The following is a 27,793-nucleotide window of genomic DNA, read 5'->3' as shown; positions in this document are numbered from 1 at the left end:
CACCTCCTTCCCCCCTCCCAAACTCACGTCTTGGACAACTAATCTGATGCCCCAACAATCAAATAAGAAAATATATGCAAACTAAAGATACTATAAGGTTTATCACATGAAGAGCAAGAAAGAACTGCAACCATGAAGATGCCGTCCCTTTTATAGGTGAGGTTGCAGCTTCACATAGGCTGGAGATAATGTATAAAATGCAGCAAGTGTCCACTCCACTCCTGTTATGCAATGGCTTTTGCTTCTGGTAGAAAGGCTTCCCAGTATTTAATGAGCTGTCAACACAGACAAGAACATTGATTAGAACATAGAACAGTACAGCACAGGAACAGGCCCTTCGGCCCACAATGTCTGTGCTGAACATGTTGCAGACTAACTCTTTGCTTGTCAATGATCCATATCCCCATCTCTCCAGGAGATACTGTATTTCCCAGAGCAAGGAGACTGCTGGAGCTAATCAGAGTTTTCCCTCACCTCAGTCCCACCACCTCACTCGCCCCCATCTCTCCCTACCTCATGGCGGGGGGAGGGAAAGGAAACAGTTAAAAAACCCCCACCACTATTCTAACATAGAGCAGGGCACAATGCTGCTGTTACCCAAGTCCTCAGCAATCAGTCTAACCCACGTCATGAAGCATCGAGTACTACTAGTGTGGCCTGTTTTTGCTGCATATCCAAAAGATTATCTCACGTTTTTATTTATTTCCACTTATCTTTTCCAGGTGACTTTCAACTGGCACAGTAAACAGAGTGCCAGTCACTGTCGCTCAGTCTCACTCGAGTCAGCAATCTAATTGACCAAGGATGGATAACTCAGCGGGACACTCTGGGGAGAAGTTTCGGGTCGAGTTGGCCAAGCATGAGTGACTCCCCTCCTCTGCCATGGGCCCACATTGCACCAACCCCTCGCCCGGGTATCGGAGCAGAGGCTCTAAAGCTCAGCGCTACCGCTGAGAGCTGCCGCTGCCCAAGGCTCCTCACCTGTTGCTGGGAATTCTGAAGAGTTTCTAAATACACAATAACCCGGCTTTTGAAGTCTTTAATTCTCTCGACCTGGAGGCAAGAACAAAATAGAGGAGAGTTTAAAACATAGAGAGAGGTTTGAAGGACAGAGAGGTGAGGGTGAAGCTGGGACAGGGGGCAGGCAGGTAGGCAGACCCAAGCACTCACCTCAAAGCGAGCAACTTCCTTTCGAATGTTGGCGGAGATCTGCTCAAACTCTCGCTCACACTGCAGAACTTTGGGCTCCCACTAGGACAAAGAGTGGTTCGTTAGCACAGCTCATCAGCCACTGCCTCCCGGTTGGTCACTAACCATCATGCACACTTCTACCTGTACTGCTGCCGCTGAAGGCACTGTGAAACGGACCAAGTTTGTTGGTCTTTTCCCCAGGAAGCAGCATTCTGCTCCCTCTTCATACCCACCATCCCGGGAGTCCAAGTGTACTGAATTTTGTTAATGTCATCAGGTGCTGATGGAAGGGGTCACCAACAGTCAGCACTTGTGGCCACATCTTACCCTTCATATCGTCCTTCAACAAAGTAAATATTTGGCCACTTGACGGCAGCGTTAACACATTTCACAAAGCTACACAAGACCTTTGATCAAAGAACTAGGCTTCAAGGAGAGTCGAAGCTGGATAAACAAACGTCATGGTTGAGGGAGGGACTTGCAGAGGTCGGTCTTGCTGCTGAAGACATGGCCCACAAATGGTGGCACATCCAATAAGTTCATAAGACACAGTAGCAGAATTAGGCCATTCGGCCCATCAAGTCTACTCTGCCATTCAATCATGGCTGATCTAACCTTCCCTTAACCCCATTCTCCTGCCTTCTCCCCATAATCCTTGACGCGCACTAATCAAGAAGCTATTTGTCTCTGCTTTAAAAATATCCATTGATTTGGCCTCCACAGCCGTCTGTGGCAATGAATTCCATAGATTCACCACCCTCTGACTAAAGAAATTCTTCTTTATTTCCTAAAGGAATGTCCTTTAATTTTGAGGCTGTGACCTCTGTTCCGAGACTCTTCCACTGTGCACAGTCACATGTACACAGGAGCCCAGAGGCAATAGGGCTGTTTACAGAGAAAGAATAAATATTTGATGAAGCGGCTGCAACTATAAAAGGCAGTTTGTGAATGGGAGCAAGGACATACACCAGGGTGTTTATGGGATCTGGTGGGAATCAGGAAACGGGCAGCAGAGTTTTACACGAGCTCATATGTACAGAGTGGAAAGTGACATGGCACTGGCAGCACCAGGAGTCTGGTGAAGCTGAGTGCAAGGTGGACATAGGTGAGAAAAGGGGCAGGTGGGTCCCTGTTTACTGATCTGCACTGTACACGAGCAATCCTAGCTGAGCCCATGGAAGAGGATGAGCTACATGACCCGTGCTATAGAGGTAGAGAGGGTCTGCACTTATAACCATATAACAATTACAGCACGGAAACAGGCCATCTCAGCCCTACAAGTCCGTGCCAAACAACTTTTTTCCCTTAGTCCCACCTGCCTGCACTCATACCATAACCCTCCATTCCCTTCTCATCCATATGCCTATCCAATTTATTTTTAAATGATACCAACGAACCTGCCGCCACCACTTCCACTGGAAGCTCATTCCACACCGCTACCACTCTCTGAGTAAAGAAGTTCCCCCTCATGTTACCCCTAAACTTCTGTCCCTTAATTCTGAAGTCATGTCCTCTTGTTTGAATCTTCCCTATTCTCAAAGGGAAAAGCTTGATCACATCAACTCTGTCTATCCCACTCATCGTTTTAAAGACCTCTATCAAGTCCCCCCTTAACCTTCTGCGCTCCAGAGAATAAAGACCTAACTTATTCAACCTATCTCTGTAACTTAGTTGTTGAAACCCAGGCAACATTCTAGTAAATTGCAGAGAGATCTGTGCTGACACGGAACTAACAGTGAACACACTGAAGCGTACCTCTGTAATCTCGTCCTTGGCCTGTTGCAGCTTCTCCGGTTTGTTGGCCCAGATGAGACGAGCTTCATTCTCTCGTTTTTTCTGCAGCATAGTCTGTACATCTTGCCACCGCTGCCACGTCTTCACGCGCTGGTCAAACACGCCCTGCACCAGGACAGTCACATCATCTTAGCACCCTGTCAAAGCACCACGCCTTCCCCACCGCTTCACAGCCCAGCCACATAGGCTAAATCCCAGGGGCTGCAAGGCTCCATGCAGCCAGGACTGGGCCCTTCGCAACACCACTGTGGCTGCCAGGGCTTGATGTGTCAGAGAACCCTTGGGAGCACAGCAGGGTGGAGTCCCTCCCCCCCCCCTCTTCCCCCCCCCCCCCCCAAACTGATGGGAGACACAATTCTACTGGGAGAGTAAACACAGCCAGGCATATACATCTGGTGAGCTGGTGACCCAACTAGACTACCCAGGGTCCAGGGTCCCAGCTACACTAGCCAGGACTGAACTACCCAGAGCCCAGGGTCCCAGCTACACTAGCCAGGACTGGACTACCCAGTGTCCGGGGTCCCAGCTACACTAGCCAGGACTGGACTACCCAGGGTCCCAGCTACACTAACCAGGACTGGACTACCCAGAGCCCGGGGTCCCAGCTACACTAGCCAGGACTGGACTACCCAGGCCCCAGGGTCCCAGCTACACTAGCCAGGACTGGACTACCCAGGGTCCCAGCTACACTAGCCAGGACTGAACTACCCAGAGCCCGGGGTCCCAGCTACACTAACCAGGACTGGACTACCCAGGATCCGGGGTCCCAGCTACACTAGCCAGGACTGGACTACCCAGGGTCCGGGGTCCCAGTTACACTAGCCACGACTGGACTACCTAGGGCCCAGGATACAAAGCAGGTGAAGGATGCCACAGGCACTAGGCAGTACCCTGACTGCTGAGATGAGCCGGATGTAGTCACTGAGCAGTTCGGCCAGCAGGAAGAAGTCGTTGTTGGCTTGCTCCTGGTAAAGCTGCTCGATCTTCTCCTCCACCTCCGCCAGCTGTGACAGCGCGCGGGACAAGGCCGTGTGGTCCTCCGAGCTGCCCAGCATGGCCGCACTCTTCGCAAACACACCTGTGTTCACCGCCAGCTCTGGGGACAGAAGCACAGGGTTAGTGGTGGGGGAGACGGGGCGGGTATTACACCACCACCCACTCTGGGGGCAGCTGCACAGGGTTAGTGGTGGGGGAGACGGGGCGGGTATTACACCACCACCCACTCTGGGGGCAGCTGCCCTGTGGGCGGGGGGGCAACACTTGTTGACAGACATGTCTGACTACATCCTCAACCCAACATGTGTTCACATTGTATGTTGGGCATTCACACAGTTCATTGTATAGCAGAAAGGAGGGAGAAAGATGAAAGCCCTCTCTATATCCCCCACACAATCCTATGACAGATATAGACCACTCTCCCATCAAACCTCCTGCATCTGTCCATGGAGTCCAACACCCAAGTTACAGGGAAGAAGGTACAAGTAGTAAGACATTACCTTAAATATTAACCCTACACCTGGTCACCATTTAGACTCTCTATTCCAAAGAATAAACTAATTCATGAGCATCATGATGGGCTTTTTTCAGATTCCATCAGACAGTCTGAATGTGGTGCTGTTTAACGAGATTATCAAGATGCAGTCTATGCTATCGAGCCAGAACACGAGGGAAGCCTTGCCAAGCACGGGCCACAGGAGTGTGCCCAGCCCAGCCCAGAGTCAGTGCCTGGCACCAAGCAAGCACTGGTCTCTCAACTCATGGCATCAATGCACTGATCTTGGATTCATTTCTGGATGAGAGTCAAACTGCTACTGTTCCAAGAGGTTTACAGAGTTTCAAAAAGATAAACACTAAACATGTGCTTCAGAGCCACAGGAAGTGGAGAGTTGATGGGATGTGAGCATGTTGTGTGAATGGTCGTGAACCCACTGCAGCCCAAATACACCGGACACCTGGACATCCCCCTCACCACCGACCCAGCACTGCACCTCCTGCTCCACTCCTCCCCGGCCTCTGTACAGAGAGCATGACATCTAAGGAAATCATCACGCAAATAGTTTAGATTTATTCGTAGTTCCAGCCTCTGCTTCCTCTCCAAATCTCACCTTTCCTGTGGTTGACGAGGGTTTCAACAACAGCGTGGAGTTTGCGCAACTGCAGGTCTTCATTCTCAATCTCCTGAAACTTCTCTTCAAACCACTGGAGGTAGAACAACAAACACCTTCTATAGCAGGGCACAGGGACAATGGCCAAAAGCACACAGCAGCCACTCGCTTTCCTTACCCACTGGTCCATATGGTTCAGTCCATGGACCAGAGGGTACGGTGCGAATGGTTTAAAGGGAATCCCTGGGAGAAGCATTCTCACCCAGAGAGTGCTGGAATTGGACTGCAGAGCCCAAGGGAACGGTGGACACAGGCCAGAAGGGTTTGTTTCTGTGGAGCATGTAGCTCTGTCATTCATTTTGGAAACTACAAAATCCAACTCAACAACAATTGTTTGTTGATTTGCAGCTTTTAAAACCAAATATGCAGGGAAATAAACAGTGCCCCCTGCAACTCCAAGCACATTGCCACTACCGAACAAGGCCAGAGGAGGCAAAATGTGTAGGAAGGAACCACTGATGCTGCTTTAAACCGAAGATAGACACAAAATGCTGGAGTAACTCAGCGGGTCCGGCAGCATCTCTGGAGAAAAGGAAGAGGTTACGTTTTGGGTTGAGACCCTTCCTCAGAGTCAGGGGAGAGGGAGAGGGAACAGAGAGATATGGACAGAACAAGTTAATGAAAGAAAGGAGGTGCAGAGCGCCATTCTTGCAGGGCCAGTCAGACAGTACTTCCCTGCTGCCTCTACCCCACAAAGTAGCAACACAAAGGATTTAGAGGGCTCGGCGCCAACCAGGACTAGCCCAGGATGCTAACTTGGCATGGCTAAGGTGGGCTGAAGGGCCTGTTTCTGTGCTGTACAGCTCGGTGAATAAATGCTGAGCACAATAATTGCCTCACCCAGACCCGACCGCTGCTAAAGCAGATGAGGCAGCAGCACTTGGTTATGGGGACATCAGTGACCCAGCACGTGGCAGCTCACCAGCCTACCACTCTGGGCTCTGCCTAGTTTATAATCACATGTACCGAGGTACAGGGAAAAACCTCTGCTGCGTGATAGGCAGCCTACAAAACAACATGCCATGATTACAATGGAACCTGTGACGGGTAGTGAGAGGAACACTTACTATGTCTGACTCATTCATCTTTATGGTCATCTTACTGACAGCATCAGCAGCCTTGTTGACCATGCGAAGTAGGCTGGCCCCACTCAGAGCCTGTGTGTTTACTGCCCGCGGCAACTACAAATACAGTTAAAGACTGGTGTTACAAAACGCCAACTCAGGCCCGGCAAAACCTGCAGCACGTAAACACGTGGGAGTCTGCCCCACCCACCCCCTCTCCCTGCCTGTCCCCCCTGCCCCACTCACCACTACCCCTTCTCCCCATCCACCTGCCTCACTCCCCCCCCCCGCTCTGTGCCCACCTGCCCCATCTCTCACCCACCGCCCCCTCTCCCCGCCCATCCCCCTGTCCCACTCACTACCACCCCCCCTCCCTACCCACCAGCCCCCTCTCCCTGCCCGCCCCCCTGCCCCACCACCTCTCTCCGCCCCTGCCCCACTTGCCACCACCCCTTCTCCCCATCCACCTGCCTCACTCCCCCCCCCCGCTCTGTGCCCACCTGCCCCATTTCTCACCCACCGCCCCCTCTCCCCTCGAATGGAGCAGTTACCTCATCTTTTTCCAAGAACTCCCTGACATGGGGGTCGAGTAATAATGTGGGGTGCTTGACAATCCTCTGTAGATATCTGCAATAACACAAGATTTAGGTGGGGCTTCTCCAGTTAATTATTACTTTGATCCTGCACCTGGACACCAAGGTATATGGGTGTTACTAATACTTTACACTGCCACCGAGTGTGAGAATAGGTGCAGAAATGGGGACAGATCAAAGAAGCACAGTGGTGCAGCGGGTGGTGCTGCTGCCCGAGAGAGCTGGAGACCGCTTCATTCCTGACTTCATGTGCTGCCTGTGTGGAGTTTACTCGTTCTCCCTGTGACCGCGTGGGTTTTCTCCGGCAGCTCCATTATCTTCCCACATCCCAGACGTGCAGGGTTGGAGGTTCATTGGCCCTCTGTAAACTGCTGCTACTGTGTAGGGAGTGGATGAGAATGGGTGATAACACAGAACTAGTGAACGGGTGATCTATGGACTCAGCGAGCTGAGTGGTGCAACTGGCCGTGACACTCCAACACTAGTGAGCCACAACCTGCGGCCACTCCAGCAGTGGAGGATAAATCCTGGTGCTGCAGACACACACACACTTGTACACACACACACATATGTGTACACACACACACGTGTACACACACACACGTGTACACACACACACACGTGTACACACACACACACGTGTACACACACACACGTGTACACACACACACGTGTACACACACACACATGTGTACACACACACACGTGTACACACTCACACACACGTGTACACACACACGTGTACTCACACACACACGTGTACTCACACACACACACGTGTACTCACACACACACACGTATACTCACACACACGTGTACACACACACACATGTACACACACACACACACACATGTACACACACACACGTGTACTCACACTCGCACTCAGTGCACCACAGTAACTGTGCACCAGGTGCCACCTAGTGCCCAGCAGCTGAAACAGCAACCATGGCAGATCTTTCACTGCATGTTCAACCCCAACACCGCCACACACTTACACAGCTCGAGAAAAGTGACTACAGCCCGCACGTTCTAATTTGATCAACACATTGTTTAACATTTCCCTGGTCCCCTTCCTCATGGAGAGGAGAGAGAGCATGGGTTTTCCTGAAGGGAATCAGGGCTGTATAGGATGGTGTAGCAGAATATGGAGAGCTCTTGCAGACATGACCATGGTGCCCAATAATCCTTAATGTCAACATCGCCAACCAACAAAGATAAAGTGGTTGTGTTCAATGACAAATCCTTCAGGGAAGGAGACGTCAGGAACAGCTATGGAGCCCACTATCAGTGCTGTGTGCTTTGTTTAGTCTGGATAAGACCAGAGTGCTAATGGAGCCATAATATCCTCCATTCTAGTGAGCATACACCCTGCTCGTGACCACACCAAACGAGGTGGGTTATTTGCCAGAAAATGCTGGCAGATGGGTGGTTCAGGAAAGGCAGGTGAGGGACCAGCAGGATTTAACATCATCAGGATCTGCATTTTTATTCTGCGAGTGTTGCAAAAAGGAGCTGAAGTGTGTAATTTGACAGAGACAGCCCAGCATGGCACCAGGAGTGGATTTAACACGTTTCATCGAGTAAGCGGTTTCCCAGAGCTCATTCTAACACTTCCCTACTTTTCCTTTTGACCTTCACAGATGAATAGGTTGGAACAGACTCCCCATCTGGTGGGTCAGTCACCACCCATAACCCCACCCCCGTCATACAAGAGGCAGCTGATGCTGAAAGCCAACACAGCAAATGACCAGAGGCAGGGATCTGATTTAGCCCCCACCCAGGGCACGGCACAGACAGCGAAAGATTAAAGGCAGAAACATCAACTACCGTTTTAATTAAGGAACCAGACAAGTTTAGAACTGGTTTTGCAAAGCCAATCTAGAAAGTAATGCCTGCATTCGGATGAATGCAAGATTATTCTTGTGTAGGTGGGATAACTACACCCAAGCCAAACAAAGTGTTGATTAACTCAGCAGTTTCTGTGGAGGGAATGGACACACAACGTTTGGGCTGGTTGCAGTGGGGTGTGGGAGAGATGAAAACAGCAAGAGGTGGGGATAAGGCAAGCCTTGAGTGATAGGTGGACAGGTGAGGGTTGAAGGGATCAATGGGGGAATAAGTGACATCAGAAAAAAGGGTGTCAGATAAGAGGAGTGAATTGTAAAGTCAGAGGGAAAGATATAGGTGGAAATAAAGGAGGGGGGGGGGGGGGGGGAGGGGATAAAAGGGAATTAAGGGTCCCATAGATGAGGAGGGGAAAGGAGCAGGGTGAGAGGGGAGTTAGAGTGGGTAGGGGGTACTACTGGAACCGTTGGGTTGAAAGCTGCCCAAGCGGAATACAAGCTGCTGTTCCTCCAAGTTACGTGTAGCCTCACTGTGGCAATGGAGGCCCAGGACAGAAAGGTCAATGTGGGAATGGGAAGAGGAGCCAAGATGAATATCCAGCAGGCCTACACAAACTGATCGCATGTTTGGCTAAACGGTCGCCCAGTCTACGCTTGGCCTCACTAATGTAAAAGAAGCCACATCGAGAACAGCAAGTATAATGGTCACAGTCTTCAACATTAATCCCCACTCCAAACAAAAGATCAATCCAGCCACACTTTTTACACAGTTTATCATCATCAATTGTCCTTGAATCTCACAACCCTGCACAGGAAGTTTGGGTGCACAGCACTTTGGAAACTACAGGCGCACCTCCCTTGGAAGCTATACCGCACCTCTCTTGGTTTCCACCGGCTCCTTTCACCACTCACCGTTCCAACGCAGCTCGCCTCCGTTCCAGGAACTCGGCCGAGGAGGAATCTTCCTTCCCAACTTTCACTTTGGTCATTCCTTACCAAAGAGAAATCAGGATTAGCAATCTGCGTCGGGAAACCAGGAGAACCAGAGGCATTGAGACATTGTTTATAGCAAATGACGGGCTCAGCACGTTAGTGCAGAGGGTTCTCACTCAGGGGAACTCCACGCTTCAGATCATCACTTCTAAACATTACATTTTAAAGCACTTATTCCACATTCCCTCACAACATGGGTCACTTCAGTCCCCGGAGCAACCAAACTAACTTCCATTGCAACCCCTCTCCCACATTCACACCAATTCACCTCTGATTCCATCGCGCACAATACTAAGAGTAATTTAGTGGCCAATTAGTTTACTAACTCTCTAGTCTTTGGAATGTGGGAAAAAAACAGAATCTCCAGGCTCAACCTGCAAACTCCACACAATGATCCCAGAAGTGAGGATTTAATCTGGTCCCTGGAACCATGAGGCAGCAAATCTACCCAATTACTCCTAAACTTGGAATCCTTGAATCTAGTCCACACACACTACTGAAGACTTGCCAATTAGGAAGGTCTAAACCACACTCATAAGAGAAACCTCCTGGTGCTAGAAGTTAGTGCACAGTGTAATAGGCTTAGAGCAACTTAAACACCAGAGAGAAGCAGAGACATATTTTCCGTGCCCTCTGTGCATCCTCCCCTCTTGCAGAGAAGGGCGTGAACAAAATCCACAAAATCCCCGTGTAAACACGGGACAAGAGACTCATGCAGATGTGTGGAAAAAAGGGGGGGGAAAATAAAGGCAAGAAATAACACTGTTGAAAGACATGAACAACAGCTACTTGGAAAGACCCAGAACAAATGGACTAGGAGATAAACTTTGGGAATAATTCACTATGGAAACTCCTTATTGAACAAAACATTTCATCTTCCTAAACTATCATTTTTTTAAACAGCCATTTGCAGTAAACATTATGACAGTGAGTGGAATGGGCTTGAGTCTAATGTCCAGCTGCTGTACCTATTAAACTCTTCTCGGGAGGTGGAGGCACTATGAAGCCATTTTGAGAATGTTTTTCTGAAAGTCTGTCGTATAGTCCTAGAAAATCACTAAATCTTCGCCTTACACTGAAGTCTCTCCTCTTGAACATTGTTAAGCTGGTCTGCAAAGCAAAACAATGCATAAATATATTAGCCAATGCTAAAAAACACTAAAAAACTATGCAGTGCTGCAAAAAGAATTACATTGCCCAGCATTTTACCAAGCTAGAAAATCTGCACATATATCATAGCACAAAGCAGCATTATTAAAATAAGCAAAGGCTTGCATTCTAAATACTTGAACACGAGACTTTGTTCCAATGGATCAGGTAACGTTCACAATATTACACTATTTACACCAGAGCTGTGGCCCTATTGTAACAAGTACCAATGTACCGATACATACCAGCGTCGACACTTTATATGCCATATATGCACCCATGCCGTCACCTAAAAAGAGAAATAAAACGTTATTCAAATACATTGCTGCTGTTTTATGTAAATTCCTGAGGAGCTATATTCCAGCTTGGGCAGGAGCACAGTGCCCCACAGATAGGTTTTGACAATCTCACCAGGACTGTGAGGACATCTCCCCCCTGGGGGAATAGGCAGAAGCTGACTCGACCCACTGTCAATATACACAGAGACATGGCTGCCCACACAGTGAACATGTGCAAGCCCCTCAGCTGCAGAGGAGGAACAACAGGTTAGGTGCTGTGTAACACCTACGGTTACATGGAGGCACTGGGTGACAGTGCAATCAGTACGAGGCAGGGACACCCGGGACCAACATTCACACTCCTTCAGCCTGGGACCAACACTCACACTCAGCGTGGGATTGTACTCATTGGAGTTTAGAAGATGGGAGATAGCCTTAGTTAAACACCAGATGCTGCATGGTCTCAACAGGGTAGATGCTGAGACGTCTTGGCTTTCGATGTTGTGCGGCATGAGGAACAGTAATGATTTGTGCAGGAAATCAGAACCAAACTATATAGGTTCAGAACAAAGGGTTGCCCATTTAAGATAGAGACACTTGGTGTCTCAGAGACCGAGGATGATTGCAATTTTACGCCCCAGAGATCTATGGAGGCAGTCACTGAATATATTCAAGACAGAATCAGACACAACTCTGGCCTGTACGAGGAATGGTTAGGAAAGTGCAGCTGAGGACAAGATCATATTATCCAGGATCTCATTAAACTGTTGAGCAGGCTTTAAAGGACATATGGCCTCCTCCCAATCCTATTCCTGATGTTTTTATGTACCATTTCTCCACCAGCAAGCACATTTGTTCTGTAAGCTACACTGACTAAATGCTCTGCTCAAAGTAACACAATGCTTTATATTCATTCCTCATTCTTTCTCCTTCCTTGGTCAGGTTATTTTCTAAACACAATTTACACTTGTTCACCTGCCATGGACAGTAGCTCAGCAAGCAACACTGAGTAATCACATCATCAACCAACACTTCTCCAACATGCTGGCTCCCCCACTGTATAACGACTATCTTGCAATCACTCCTTCAGTTAATTCTTTAATTATGGACTGGAAAGTCTGGCATTTTCACACACCCACTGTCTCATTACTGCAGTTCCCCATACCGCTCCCCATCAAAAGCAGTTACTACCTTAGCCTAGCTACTTCCACCTCATTTTAATTAAAGGAGCCTTTAACACATGAGCTTATCATCCCAGGGGTCTACTTCCTGCCTAAATAAAGCAGGTGATTGAGAAAAGTGGCATATATTCAGGCTGATTTGCTGCCTCATCTGTCTAATGGGGTACAGCAACCTAATAGTTAACCCGTTGGTCTGACAGCCAGAGTTCTAGGCCATTAATTCAGAAACAATGTTGAATCCCATCATAGGTACACAAAATTGCTGGGGAAACTCAGCGGGTGCAGCAGCATCTATGGAGCGAAGGAAATAGGCGACGTTTCGGGCCGAAACCCTTCTCCTCAAGGTATACCTACTTTGAAGAAGTTCTCCACATAGATGCTGCTGCACCCGCTGAGTTTCCCCAGCAATTTTGTGTGCCTTCGATATTCCAGCATCTGCAGTTCCTTTTTGAACACTTGAATCCCATCATGACTGCTGAGTTTAAATCTGGGTAATTAAATGAACTTCGAATTGAAAGGCTCATCATTGTGATGGTAATGTAGCAGACTGCTCTAGACCCCAGCCAGTTCACCAGTGACCTCCAGGAGAGGATGTCTACCATCCAGCAGCTCAGCTCAGTTGCCTCCTTACATCAGGCATGGAAGATGAATCGGTGGGGTCTACATCCCATGCATGAAGAGCAAATTCCAGTCGTGAGAAACACCAGATCTTTGTACATCGTGGTGCTGGAAAGACCTGGGCACAGAACTACATGTCAAGCACTGTAGCAATGTGTACGTCACTAACACAGAAAACTAACAGCACAAATTAATGCAACAAATCTGTAAATACTTCATGCACTAAACAATCCATCGACTGGTCGCTTCTCTAAACCCAGATAACTCATTACAATAAGCAACTCTGAAAGTTCATTCCAAACAGCGCTGTTCTCTTGTTCCTCTTCCCCAAACCTACTTCCTCCTCATGGTCCACAGCTGAATGCCCAGAGATGACTCTCTGCTTTCACAATGCTGAGCTGAGGCCAGGAAGATAGCGTTTCCCCAGTCATTGGCAAGTGGCCAGACTCCAAGCCCAGCCAGAGTGGTCAGATTCGCCCACAGTGGAATCATGACTGCTCATCTCATGTGCCACCATCACTACTTTGGGGCCTCACACGGTCAAATGCTGGCAGGATTCAAGAGAATAACTTCAGGGAAATGTAAAGGCAGACACTGCCAGATAATAATCACACACATATCATGCTGTCGCCCAGAACCAAAATGTACTTGCAAAGTTTCTGAGCAGAACACTGACCAAAAGGTGAATCACTGTAGACACAAGGAACTAACTGGTGGTGCTAGTTTACCCAAAAGGACACAAAGTGCTGGAGTAACTTAGTAAGCCGAGAAGCAGCTGTGGAGAACACGGATAATGACGTTTCAGATCAGGACACTACAATCAGTCTGAAGCAGGGTCCTGGCCTGAAACGTCATTTATCCATGTTCTGCCGAGAATGCTGCCTGACCTGCTGTTACTCCAGCCCTTGTCCTTGTGTGAATCACTGCACCCGGACACAAACCCCTCATGACCGGAGCATCAAACTTACTTACCCACTTTCTCCGGCTCAGTCACTGTAACCTTCAAATCAAATTGATCCTCATCTTCCTCAGTTTCTTCTTCTTCAAACAGCTGCCGAAGGAATTAAATAATGCATCAATCTGCACTGTCAGCAAACCACATGCACCTAGACATCCTTGTAGAACAAAGCGCCCAGCTTCTACACAGCCTTTAGCAAACCTAGTCAAACCTGGGCAACTACTTCCCTGAGTGAATAAGTAGTTACTCTTTTTCTGCTTTCCAGAACAACCTAAAGTCCACGTTAGGATTGCACTGTTCACCTGGAAGTACCTCAGTCCAACGAGTCATTTCTCAAACAGCAAATTACATGAGATAAAGATTGCTGGAATTGAGATGGTGAAACTGCTCACAGGACATTAGGAAACTCCTTGGTCTTCAAATGAAAGAAGACATTCCAATGTGATCTGAGCAATGTCTTTCACTTCTCCAGCCATGTACCACTGCTTCAGTACTACACCACTGTGTTGCTAGCTACAGTACTGGGCCAGTCCACCAATAAGAACTTGGTTCCTCCTTTCAAATACAGTAAACCCTCATTATAACACCCCCTTTATAATGAATCTCGGTTACAGAGGACAGACGTGTCGAAACCACCTCCGGCTCGCAAGATTCACCAGCAATCCCTTCGCCCAATGCAGCTGTTGTTGCAGCTCACGTTGTAGCCCCAGGGAACAGTGCTTTCTTCAGGCTGCTGTCACCACCATCACCGTGGAGCTCCCTCCCCACTCACCAGTTTCTCCCTGTTGGCCGTCGCTTCCCACTCCGTTGTTGCCTCCTCCTCCCGCTCTGACAACTCGGCCTCACCGCACAGCCCCCCACCCCCAACTCCTACACACTAGAGGGATAGAAGACCCTGCTCATCTCTGTTGGCAGTGTAGATATGAAACTGCGATCCATGATATCCAATATCCCAACTGAACAAACCAAGAACACACACAGCTCACTTTTGGGACAACTCTAGGATGTAAGTATGGATAGAAAGGATCTATTTTCATAGGGATATGCACAACATCTCTCCAGATGATGTGTTAACAGCAGCAGATAGCTGAAGTGCAGCTCAGATCCAGCACATGAAGCAGGATCAGGAACAGCAAGATTCTCCTGTGATTACTTGGTGGTCTGGTCCAGATTTTTCATGCTAAGTTTCTGATGATGTCATTGGCAGTGGTATTGCCTACAGCATCCAAGATAGAACAAAGCAATATTACTGGCCTGAAACATTCCAACTAATGCAAATTTGCCAATTACAGCCAAGAAGAAAGAATAAAGAGCAAGGAATCCTATCTGGGACATACCAGGCCCCTCTGTGGGAGGTGACTGGGACATACCAGGCCTCTCTGTGGGAGGCGACTTGAAAGTAAAGGAAGCACATCAAATTATAGAACCTACAGTGCCCACAGATATGTACAGCTCTTTCAAGAATCAAATACATCTAATTACCTGCTCCTTTTAACCTTCTGCAGGCAACTGGGCAGTGAACACCACAGCTAGTTTAAAGCTAACACAACCGGCAACAGTGCAGAGTACCAACCGGACAGCAGTTTAAACAGGGACAAACTGATTCTACTTAGTGGCAAGTGGGATCAAGTATCTAGCCGACACTAAGTGAATGGTGTCAGCACTCAAACAGAAAAATATGTTCAAAACAGAGATTCTTGCTGTTCACCAATAACTGGATGGTGAACATTCACTCAAAGAGCAACCCTGTTTATCCACCTTGCACACTGTTGCAACACAAGTGCAGTCCGAAACTTGCGCAAGATTTATGATGCAAGTCCTGCACTGAATGAATGAATGAATGAATCTCTTTATTGTCATTGCACATGGTACAACAAAATTTAAAAGTCAATCCAACGATGCGATTCACAAGAACAATTTTAAATATATAAGAAAAGGTAAAAATATATACATATAAAAAAATTAGATAGTTTTTGCCACTAATTTTCCATTATGAGGTATTCGGTGTTGTACAGTTATATACAGTTATATAGTAGTGCAAATGGTTAAGTACATTCAGGATATTTTTAAGGTGCTTGTGAGTAAGAACCATTCAGTTGAATGTGAGTGTTATTTCTTATTTTGCATTGTTAAGTTAACGTATGGCTATGGGGTAGAAGCTGTCTCTGAGTCTGTTTGTGCAAGTTTTGAAAGACCTGTACCGTCTGCCAGAGGGCAGCAGGTGGAACAGGTTGTGTCCAGGGTGGGAAGGGTCCTTCAGGATGTTGGCTGCCCTGCCAAGGCAGCGTGAGCTGAAGATGTCCTTCAGCTGAAGATGACCTCATTGGCCAGCAGCAGCACTGTGCCTACAGCGTGCTTACCACAGGGACAATATAAACCTCACACAACCCAAGTGGCAGAGGGAAGTGCATTAATATTTCAGTTATGTTTTCTGTAATAACACTTTAAACTGGATCCTCACCTCTTGACTGACTTTGCTCTTGGATTGCAGAACAGCGCTGGGTGGAGACTTTATTGATGGCCCTGTAGTAGACGGCTTGCTCTTGTCATTTGGAAGGCCGTCCAGGGATAACTCCACAGTGGCTTCTGCAACAAGATACATGCAATCTAACTTGGTGGAGCCACACTCAGCAAGTGTAACCACAATGAACGGAACATGATACCTTTGACAAATTGAAGGGTGCCGTCATGACAAACAAGGTACAGAACTCACTGCGCAGCAGGCTGGGTCATTCCATCCAATATTGTGCAGCTCGTACCAAGGCCCACAACTATTTACCCGAGGATTGGCCTTTGGTCGCAGTTACACAAAGCACCGAGTGTTCACTGTTCACTTTGAAAGTTGCTGTTTCAACCCAGCACATCGCTCCCGGGACTTGCTGGGAGCGCATGGAGTCCATGACACACACACACACGGACAGACTGGTTTTGCTCTGTAGATCGCAGCATTGACACATTGCTGGGGTAGAGTTGGTGGGATTGGTCACGACGCCTGCTGAGTGGTATACTGCGCACATTAGCAGAGCTTGTAACTAAGCAGCACAATAGTAATTTAGAGACTGACATTCTTAAGGCAGGGGAGACCTTGTCTTTTGACACACACGCACGCTGTGGAATGCTTGTTGATCCTAAAGTAGGAGTGTAAATGGAGGGAGATGAATGAAAGTTGTAGAAAACAATGCAAATGTCAGATGCCGGACTGGAAACATGCAGGGATTAGCCTGCATTTGTGGAGCGAATAGAGCTAATGTTACAGGTAGCTTTCTTTACAGAACAGACTAGTCACGACAGAAACAGGGACAGCTACAATTCAATGTTGAGAGCCTGACAACACAGTGCGACCAAAGCCCAGATGGTGTTGGCTGAGGTTACACTGGGCTTTGTTGGAACCGGGTAGGAAGTCAAAGACAACAGCGTGGGAATGGGATGGAAAATCAAAGTGACTAGCGTGGGACTACCCTTGTGCACTGAAGGGAGGTAACGTGTAGAGTGATCACCCAATAACATTTAACATCTCCAGTGCAGGAGAAACCACAGCACGACCATCAAATGCAACGCACTTCAGTGCAAGTGGCTATAAATTTATGCTTCAACTTGGACGACTGTGTTTTTACTCTTTGCCTTTAAATTTGCAATATATAAAACATAAGCATGTGAACCTGCAGGAATCTGAAGAATAGAATGCTCAGCCATCTTTATATTGGGAGAGTGGGAACAACATCACTACCGGGGATTAAAAAACCAGAGGCAGCTGAGCTGATCTCCAGCCAACGTGGCTCCAGGTTTGCAGACGGCAATGGCAGACATGTGGCCCCGACTTCAAACATTTAAAAATCTGGTCATCTCCTCACTGACGGCTTGTCCTCCAATGTAAAATCACAGCATCCACAGGCACCTGTGTAAACCTCACAAAGGACTGCCAGACATTCCCAACGCACGTTGAACGGCCAGGCCTGGCGATAACACCAGGAAAAGCAGGGGGGGGGGGGGGATTTCTGGAAGTCACAATCCTTACCTGCAAAAATATCTTGCTCTTCATCATCGGAATGTATTCCATTTGTCTTGGAGTTGCTGCTGAATGTCTTTGAGGAATCCATATCTAAAGGACTGATCTAAATATAAATGGACATCAAAAATTGCAATGAATGCCAGAGGGAGAGCAGCATTCCCCACTGTACACCTCTACAGAGACCATGCGACTGTGGCCAAGCTCAGTGACAGATACACCAAGCTCCAAACCCAAACACAGACAACTTACACCTTCCCAGGATGACAACTGATCCCAAATAGTTAATCTGCTAGAAACTGCCGCTGGAGTATTAAGTATCCAGTTCAAGGCTTTCACTATTTCCAATGCAAGCTCCACAGGCAAATGGAATCAAACACAGAAACCAATCACATCCAACACGGAGCCATGGAGAGGTATTGAGGATGGTGTCATAGACATGGCAGCAGACAGCTGCACTTCATTAATCTCTTCTTCCCAACTCAACCCCGAGGGAACCTCCTTCCCACTGACCTCTGCTCCACACTGCCAGTCGCTCCATTCAATATCAAATTCAATTTGTTGAAACAATCTATACCCACTTGGATTTCTTTATTGTTTAATTGAAATTACTATCAAATATAATTTAGTTTAAAATTGTGGCTTGAACCTTAGGAGTACAGGAATTTCTAAAGAAATTTAAATTGCTGGTACTATGAAATAACCAAAGTACTGATGCTAGTGTTTGGTACAAAGGGTTTCAATCATAAAATTTGCTTCTTTTTTTCCTGCACATATGAGATGTGTATAAATCACTTTAAAAAATGTAGCAGGGAGAATTCAAATCTCCTGAGACAGGATATAGGGTCTCAGATGCTGGGTCAAGGCACGCAGATGGAGTCGTGGGAAGAACAGCTATGCTCTGTTAAATGGCAGCACAGGCTCTTGGGATTGAATGATTCACTTGTTCCACATGTACATGGACTGCCAGGTCAGCAGACTTTAGAGTAAAAATACATAGAAATCTTGGGGTGTAACCAGAGCAGCAGGAACAGTGGCCTTGACAACGACCACAGGGACATCAGAGCATAAAGCCGAGTCAGGTGGGACAACAAGAACAATGTGTTCCGTACCAGAACCAGATTGACGTTGGAGTGAGGAGCATTTGTGGCCACATTTTGAAGAGGACTGCTATCCTCAAAAGAATGCCTGGAATTTCAAACCAGGAAGAAGGCAGGTTCAGTCTAGCACCTGTGGCAGGTTGTGGTTGATGGCAGGGCTTGTGAGGGGCAACTAGACCAAATGGATACATGATTTGGAGAGGATGTAGCTGCCATGGCTAACACTGAAAGTTGTCTCTGGCTGCAACAAGATCTAGACGAACTGGAGAAGTGGGCAAGGAATAGCAGATAGAATTAGAAGGTGGTACATTTCGGCATGATAAACAAGGCAGGATATGCATGGTAAATGGTAGAGCCAAGGAGAGTGTAGATACACACAGAGGAGCTGAGTACAGCTACATAATTTGCTGAAAGTGGTGACAGATATTCAAGACAACATTCACAAGTGTGTTATTATCAGATGTCCCAAAACACAACAATTAAATTCTTATGTAGGAAGGAACTGCAGATACTGCTTTAAACCAAAGATAGACACAAAACACCAGAGTAACTCAGAGGAACAGTCAGCATCTCTGGAGAGGAGAAATAGGTGACATTTCAGGTCGAGACCTTTCGGGTCCAAAGAAGGGTCCCGACCCGAAGAGTCACCCATTCCTTTGCTCCAGAAATGCTGCCTGTCCTGCTGAGTTATTCCAGAGTTTTGTGTCTATCTTTACAAATAAATTCTTACTTGCAGCAGCAGCAGACAGCTTGGTGAAGGATAAGATAGCTTACAGAATTTGATGCGCTTTCCTTCATTGGTCAGGCAATTAAGTATAAGAGTTGGGACATTGTGTTACAACTGTTCAAGAGGTTGGCGAGACCACAACTGGAGTACCTTGTGTACGTTACGTCAGCACCTCAATCACTCAGAGCCAACTTGTATGGGAACACTACCCGACTCACAACACCCCATCACAACTTGGAAATGCAGTACGTATATCACAATTCCTCCAATAGCACTGCAATTGTTCAGTACCATGGGAGAGCTTCAAAGGAATGCAGATGTTCTTGTTCGTGGCTCACCATCACCTTCCAAAGGGTGATCAGGTCTGTAACACCCACTGTGTGTTAAAATAATTCAAGATGATAACCAGCTTCAGTTGCATTTATTCTGAGGGAAAGATCCTGTACCATGGTAGTTGATTAATAATTAAGGATTAATAATTCACTATCAAACCCAATACAGATAACAAACAAAGGAACCCTTTCATCAGCCACCCACAAGGCAGATTTGGATCTCCAGCACGGTTATGTTAAAAGCCTTTAGAGTTGGCTTGCCCTGAAAAGTGAAGCCACATTCAGAAAGGGAAGAGTACAGCAGCTGTACCAGCAAGCTTCAACCTGCAGCATTCCTGCAACCAGACACACCCACAGCCGGCAGCCTCAGGCAAGCTGGGCCACATTTCTCCGTTGACTCCAGTCTCTGGGACAGAAAGTACGGCAGAGTTTATTCAAACAAATCATCTCCAAAGTAGCATGGGTTCTATGCAAGGCAAGAAAGTATAACTCTTTGTAGACAATGTCCTTGCCAATTGTTAATTAATTTGGCATTAGTGCTGGATACTCTGCACAGAGTTTATTAGAAAGTCAGAAATATACTAATGCAATGAACATATTCCTTAAATACAACCGGACATTGCTTCTTGTTCAACGCTTCCATTGGTTGTTCGTGGGGCAACTGTATGCAGAGGGCAGATGTATCACAAGCTATGTTGTGTACACTCCATAGTAACCACAATCTGAGATGAGAAAAAACATTTTCACCCAGGGTGGTGAATCTGTGGAATTCTCTGCCTCAGAAGGCAGTTGAGGCAATTTCACTGGATGTATTCAAGAGGGTGTTAGATATAGCTCTTAGGGCTAACGGAATCAGGGGGTGGGGGGAGAAAGCAGAAATGGGATACTGATTTTGGATGATCAGCCATGAATGGCAGCGGGTGCTGGCTCGAAGGGCTGAATGGACTACTCCTGCACCTATTGTTTATGTTTCAATGTTTCTACATCTACACCCAACTGCTGCAACAGTCCTATTTCTACTGCCTATCCCCATGATGCATGACAGTACCCAATCATACGGAGAACCAAAATTCATCATCATTGAAAACATTAGCGACACAGTGGTGCTGGTTTCCGACAGGAATAGTGACGGACGCACCACACATCTGTCCTCCAGTTCCTGCGGACTTCTGCCGCTGGAAGTATAGGATTTTGGTATGCGCTTTATCATCATTCTTTACAATGCTGTGTATGACAGTGATCACACTTCTACTGAAGTGTGGATGGCCGTTGGCTCACTACAAGCTCATCCGCCCTGTGACAGGTCTTGCTTTTGGTCCTGCTGGTGGTCCACAGCCCCCTCCTCACCTGGCAAACCAGGTGGGGGAGACGGTTTAGTCGCCGACTATCCGACCATGGTGCAGGTAGCATGGGATTACATGGTACCTGTGGCGGGGGGAACTCCCCCTGACCCGAACTGAGGTTACCAACAGGTGGCAGCAAATTCCCTCTCACTCTGGGACCAAACCCAGATGTAAACATGCTAATGTTTTGACAGAGGAGGTGGGATAATAAAGGGGGGCCTTACCAACAAGCAGACATTTAAACCACAAGATCCTACGACATGGGAGCAGAATTAGGCTCTTTGAATCTTCTTCGCCATTTTCCTGCCTTCTCCCCAGAACCTTTGACATCCATACGAATCAAAAAACCATCAATCTCTGCTTTAAAATTACCAATGACCTGGCCCCCACAGCCGTCCGTGGCAATGAATTCACCCTTTAGCTGAAGAAATTCTTCCTCATCAATTCAATTCAATTCAACTTTAATGTCATTGCACAAATACTGAGTATGGGTACAACGAAATGCAGTTTTGCGTCAGTCCGTAGTAGTAGTGCATATAGAAATTTAAAAAAAAAGAAGATACAGAATAATCAAAAACACAGAATAATTAAACAATGTGGACGGAGGGACCGGAGAAATCTATCGGCGGGACTCCGAGTTCAGCAATGTGATGGTATAATTGTAGAAGCTGTTCCTCATCCTACCGGTACGAGACCTGAGGCTCCTGTACCGCCTCCCTGATGGGAGGAGGGCAAACAGTCCATGGTTAGGGTGGGAGGGGTCTTTAATGATCTTCCCAGCCCGTCTCAGACACCGCTTTCGGTGGAGGGCATCCATGGCAGGGAGCGGGGCACTGATGATGTGCTGCGCGGTTTTCACCACCCGTTGTAGTGCCTTCCTGTCCGCAACAGTGCAGCTGCTGTGCCATACCGTGAAGCAGGTGGTCAGGATGCTCTCGATGGTACAGCGGTAGAAGTTGGTCAGGATCTGGGGGGACAGGTGGGCTTTCTTGAGCCTCCTCAGGAAGTAAAGGCGCTGCTGTGCCTTTTTGATCAGCTTGGAGGTGTTGAGGGACCAGGACAAATCCTCCGAGATATGTACCCCGAGGAATTTAGACACTCACTCCCGTAATAAATTACAACGCATAGTTAACAAAGCATCCAAAATCATCAGCACTCCCCTTCCATCAATAGAATCACTCCAACACAAACGGCCTGTGTCAAGGGTGAAGAAAATCATCTCTGATCCCTCCCACCCAGCTCACCACATCTTCCACCTGCTGCCATCAGGAAGGCGCTACAGCTCACTGTCCGCCAAGACATCTCGATTTAAAAACAGTTTTTACCCACACGCAAACCTAATTCTGAACACACTATGATAACAGCACATATCCTCCCCATGCATGTACTGTATATTGTATGATGTTGTGTTTTATGTTATGTTTGACGGGAATCAGCCTACCTTGTAACATCCTGTACTGAACCTGAATTCCACCAGCTTGATTGTGTGGTCATTAAATAATCTAATCTAATCTAATCTAGCTGGAGACGCGCTCCATCTCAGTCCCGTTTATATGGATGGGGGTACGACTGCCTCCTCTGACCTTCCTGAAGTCGACAATAATTTCCTTCGTCTTCTTGGAGTTGAGGACGAGGTTATTGTGGCACACCAGGTTGACAGGTGCTGGACCTCCTCTCTGTAGGCTGACTCATCGTTGTCACTGATCAGTCCTACCACCGTGGTGTCGTCAGCAAACTTAATGATGGCGTTGGATCCGTACTTAGGGATGCAGTCATGGGTGAAGAGGGAGTAGAGGAGAGGGCTGAGCACACAGCCCTGTGGCACGCCGGTGTTAAAGGCAGAGCTGAACTCAATGAACAGCAACCTGATGTAGGTGTTATTGTTGTCCAGGTGGGTCAGGGCAGAGTGTAGGGCCGCCGATATGGCGTCCTCTGTAGACCTGTTGGCCCAGTAGGCAAACTGATGGGGGTCCAGTGTGGGGGGGGAGGCTGGCTTTGAGAGTACTGTCCAAAGGTACTGTTGCAGCCACAAATACTGGATTAGCAGCAAGTAACTCGCTCCTCCACCTACCCGTGCCCTCTTCCATCACTGAAGTACTGCAGGCCATCTACAAAATGCATGCAGTTAGTCAACAAGGCTACTTGACACAACCTCTCACATCCACAACCTCTACCACTCTAGTTCAAGACTGCCACAAATTGTAACCTTCTAGCACAACCTTTTTTCCTGTCTCCACAACCACCCATCATGCAGGCAGCATTTACTGAAGATTCATTCTCAGTAGTGTCACTGTGTTCTAGCCACTACAATGGCAGAGTTGAGGCAGCTGTGTAACAAAACATACCTGTGTTGTGTCCAGCTCACTATCAGTGTTTACTTGATTCACGGCTCAGTGTCAGACTGAGGGGGACACAGCACAAAGTGTCAGCACCAAAGGTATTTGTATTTCACCACTTCAGGACAAAGCTGCTCACACACCTTTCTTGATCAAATCACTGCTGAATTCCATGATATTAATGACTGCATGAGCTACTCAGCAGCACTATGCCACTGCCATGCACTCCTTGCCGCTGAGCCATAGAGTGATCAGATAGAGACCCTGCTGCTCCCTGCCCAATGACACACACAGTAACAAGGTCCAAACACACCGGCAGTATCAACCGGCTGTCTGAATCTACATTCTTCACCTCCCCAAATGTGAAATACCTAGGCTGTCAGTCATTTAACAAACCAAGCACCATCTTAAAAGTTTAACTAGAAAAATAAACATCTCAGAAAGAGTCCCAATGCCAACTATTTACAATGTGTCGGAAGGAACTGCAGATGCTGGTTTGAACAGAAGATAGACACAAAAAGCTGGAGTAACTCAGGGGGACATACAGCTATTTACTAGAATGTTTAGCAACGACATTAGCAACATTCAAGTAATGCAGTTGCTGAAGCACAAGGAATAAACACCCAAAAAGCAAGCACGAAGCAATAACTCAAGCACGTCTGCCAGTACGTGGCACCACTGCACAAACCAACAATGCCACTCCAAATAAAAGGAAACTGCAGACCAGAGAACAGTCTGAAAGGAGTCTCTGAGCTCAAATGGGCAAGATGAGAGCTTGGGGAATATATGGCAGGTGGGAGAGAATGAAAGCAGCAACCTAAAACATTCAGGCAACACGATTTTAAAAGAAGGACATTAGTCAAAAATGTCTGAGGATGGGTCACAACCAGAAACGTCACTCATTCCTTCTATCCAAAGATGCTGCCTGTCCCGCTGAGTTACTCCAGCATTTTGTGTCTATCTTCAGTCAAACACAAGGGTTTGTCTCAAACACCACAGCCATCTAAAGCAGTGGTACATTTAGTTAATTTCCCAGAGGCTATTGATAACAAACTAGGATACCAACATTTCAGCACCCGAGGAACTAGACTTATTAACAATGGACAAGTGAACATCCTTGCTACACTCAGCACTATCGCAATAGGTATCCAGTTACAATGAGGAACAAAATTCCCACACGCACACCTACAGCAACATTCCACCACACCGTCAACTAACATTATGCTCCTACATAAAACACTAACCATGTGACATGCCATCCGGAATGCTAACCTGTTCAGGAAGTAAGCTTTTTGAACAGAGATCCAATTTAAAGTAGCATTAATCTTTAATTAGATAAGCAGAAAACTTGACATACAACAGTAGATTCAGGCAATTTAATCACTAAAACGTTCAAAGCAGTACGTGTCAAACAGAAACAAACAGCACTATCTGGCAGGTACACAAAATTGCTGGGGAAACTCAGCGGGTGCAGCAGCATCTATGGAGCGAAGGAAATAGGCGACGTTTCGGGCCGAAACCCTTCTTCAGACGCCCTTCAGACATCCTCCCTTTTGAACACCCATAGATGCTGCTGCACCCGCTGAGTTTCCCCAGCAATTTTGTGTACCTTCGATATTCCAGCATCTGCAGTTCCCTTTTGAACAGCACTATCTGGCAAATTGGTCTTTATTACAAAAGGGTTGGAGTCTAGAGATAGGAAGTCATTTCTAAAAGAGATTCATTGGACTACTTCCCTACACTAGAGGTCTAGCTTCACAAAGCAGCTAAAGAAATCAGATCCAAATTCTTTGGAGTTTAGAAGAACGAGGTTTGCTCATATTGAAACATAGAGGGAAACAGCATTTCCACGATGAGAACCTCAAACGAAGGGACTGAGTTGCCACATCAGGAAAGTCATTCAAAACAGAGCTACTTCTCGTAGAGGATGCAAACCTCCACAACTCTCCACTCAAGAGGGTTCTCAGTATTTAAAGAGGAAGCAGATAAAGTTCTCAAAATTCATGAAATAGTTATAGGGAACCGACAGCTGTTGTCATAGTGAATGGCAGAGCAGGTTTGGAGATTCACTCATGCCCCAAGTCTTATGCTTTGTAAAAAGTGCAAACACTAATCAAGCAAATGAGAATTAGGTTTACACTGCAACACAACACTGTAGTAAAACACTCTGTGGAACTTCTCATAAAAAAGTAAAGACCAAGAAGACCCAAAACTCCACATCAATCCAGACTAGATATATTTCACACCAGGAAACGGCAGCAAGCACCAAACTGGCTCTCTGCGCTGTATAATACACACAGAACATCTGGATAACAAGGACACCCAACACCAGACTATTTATTGACTACAGCTCTGCCTTCAACTGTAACCTAAGTCATCTCCAGGAGCCTGGACCTGGAACTCAGTGATTCTCAACATCCTGACCCATAGATCGCAAACATGAGAATAGGCAACAAAACATCCTCCACTATAATCATCACACTGGTGTTCCGCAAGGATGCGTTCTCAGCTCCTTACTCCCCTCTCTGTACGGTGGCACGGTGTCAAAACAACAAACTCTCCGTCAATGTCAGCAAAACAAAGGATCTGTCATCAGCTTCAGGAATCAGAGTGAAGCATATGCCCCAGTCTGTAGCAATGGTACTAAAGTAATGATGGCCAAGAGCTCAAGATCCCAGGTGTAAACATCACCAACCATTTGTCCTGGTCTAAGCACCTTAATACATCCATGAAAGCACACCAACAACACCACTTCCTCAGGAGGCCAAGGAAATTCACAATACCGCCAGCGGCTGTTACTAACAGCTACAGACCCACCGTGGAAAGAATCGAGCATCAGAGCTAGGAATAGCAACTGGTCTGCCCAATACTACAAGTTGAAGAGTTGAGAAAACAGCACAGACAGACACACAAACCAGCCAGTTACTCTCTTCTCTCCTCTCCTACTCTGCAGAAGATACAAAGGTGTGAAAGCACATGCCATCATTAAAGGTCTGAAGAAGGGTTTCGGCCCGAAACGTCGCCTATTTCCTTCGCTCCATAGATGCTGCTGCACCCGCTGAGTTTCCCCAGCAATTTTGTGTACCTGCCATCATTAAAGAACAGCTTTATAGGATGACAGCTGTGACCAGACTGCTGGACAGTCCTTGCAGAGGTACACAACATTGCTGGGGAAACTCAGCGGGTGCAGCAGCATCTATGGAGCGAACTGCAGAGGCTCGGGACAAGTTCAACCTCGTTGCTGCCCTTGCACTTTTTTTTTATCTTGCAGCTGTCCGACTATGTTCTGCACTGTTTACTTTCTCTGAGATACTCCTGTAGGTGACGACCTGCCCGGAGAGCGCTCACGGCAGAGTTTACACTGAACCCCGGTTGCCTTGACAAGAAACCAACGCAAACAGACCGAGGGTTAAAGGGTCGGGGGTGGTGGTGGAGAGGTGGGGGTGGAGAGAGCCGGGGGGGGGGAGTTGGACACGCCCGGGGATGGGTTGACGGCTCCCCCGGTGCCCAAGGCCCGGCCCGTCCATCCCCGTGTCCGGGAGCTCCAGGCCGGGTCAGGCCAGGTCAGGCCAGGCCGGGCCGGGGTTACTCACGCTGCCGATGAAGAAGTCCTCTCCCTCTAGCCCAGCGCTGCCGGTCTCCGTGTCCGTGTCCGTGTCTCGCTCCAGCTCCGGCCGCCGCCGCTCCGCCGCCATTTCGTGTCCAGCGCCCCTCAATGATGCTTTATTGTTCCCGCCGCCGCCAGCAGTGCCGTCACGCCCCTCAACAGTGAGTGCTTTATTGTTCCCCGGCATGGAGGGAGGGGGGTGCGTGCGCGTGCCAGCTGTCCGTGCGCGTGTCCGCGGTACGTGCGTGCACCCGTTGTACGTGCGCGTGTTCGCGGTACGTGCGCGTGTTCGCGGTACGTGCGCGTGTTCGCGGTACGTGCACGTGCCCGAGGTACGTCCGCGTGTCCGCGGTACGTGCGCGTGCCCGCCGCTGCTGCTGCTCCTGGCCAAAGACCTTATAGCAGCTATAGGGTCTTTGCTCCTGGCAATGAAAAAAGGTCCAAGTCAAGTCAAGTTTATTTGTCACATACACATACGAGATGTGCAGTGAAATGAAAGTGGCAATGCTCG

The 27,793-nt window shown here is 47.7% G+C and overlaps 2 protein-coding genes across 2 annotated transcripts in view; both read right to left on the bottom strand.

The window, feature by feature from the left end:
• Positions 1-27,793, bottom strand: part of mtmr10 (myotubularin related protein 10) — a 902,395-nt gene that overhangs the window by 302,585 nt on the left and 572,017 nt on the right. The gene's annotated exons all lie outside the window — the stretch shown is intronic.
• LOC116968345 (sorting nexin-1-like) lies at positions 83-27,510 on the bottom strand. The gene is made up of 15 exons (XM_033015129.1): positions 27,269-27,510; positions 17,847-17,943; positions 16,293-16,417; positions 13,846-13,924; positions 11,042-11,085; positions 10,616-10,757; positions 9,567-9,645; positions 6,766-6,841; positions 6,218-6,331; positions 5,091-5,184; positions 3,876-4,081; positions 2,947-3,090; positions 1,171-1,251; positions 982-1,053; positions 83-275 (listed from the first exon to the last, which is right to left on the bottom strand). The coding sequence occupies exons 1-15, from the start codon at positions 27,467-27,469 to the stop codon at positions 225-227; spliced, it is 1,605 nt and encodes a 534-aa protein (XP_032871020.1). The 5' UTR covers positions 27,470-27,510; the 3' UTR covers positions 83-224.

The sequence above is a fragment of the Amblyraja radiata genome, chromosome X (genome assembly GCF_010909765.2).
Source record: "Amblyraja radiata isolate CabotCenter1 chromosome X, sAmbRad1.1.pri, whole genome shotgun sequence".
Lineage (NCBI taxonomy): Eukaryota > Metazoa > Chordata > Chondrichthyes > Rajiformes > Rajidae > Amblyraja > Amblyraja radiata.
The sequence above is the reverse complement of the archived record's forward strand: the minus strand, read 5'-3'. Positions and strand labels throughout refer to the sequence as shown.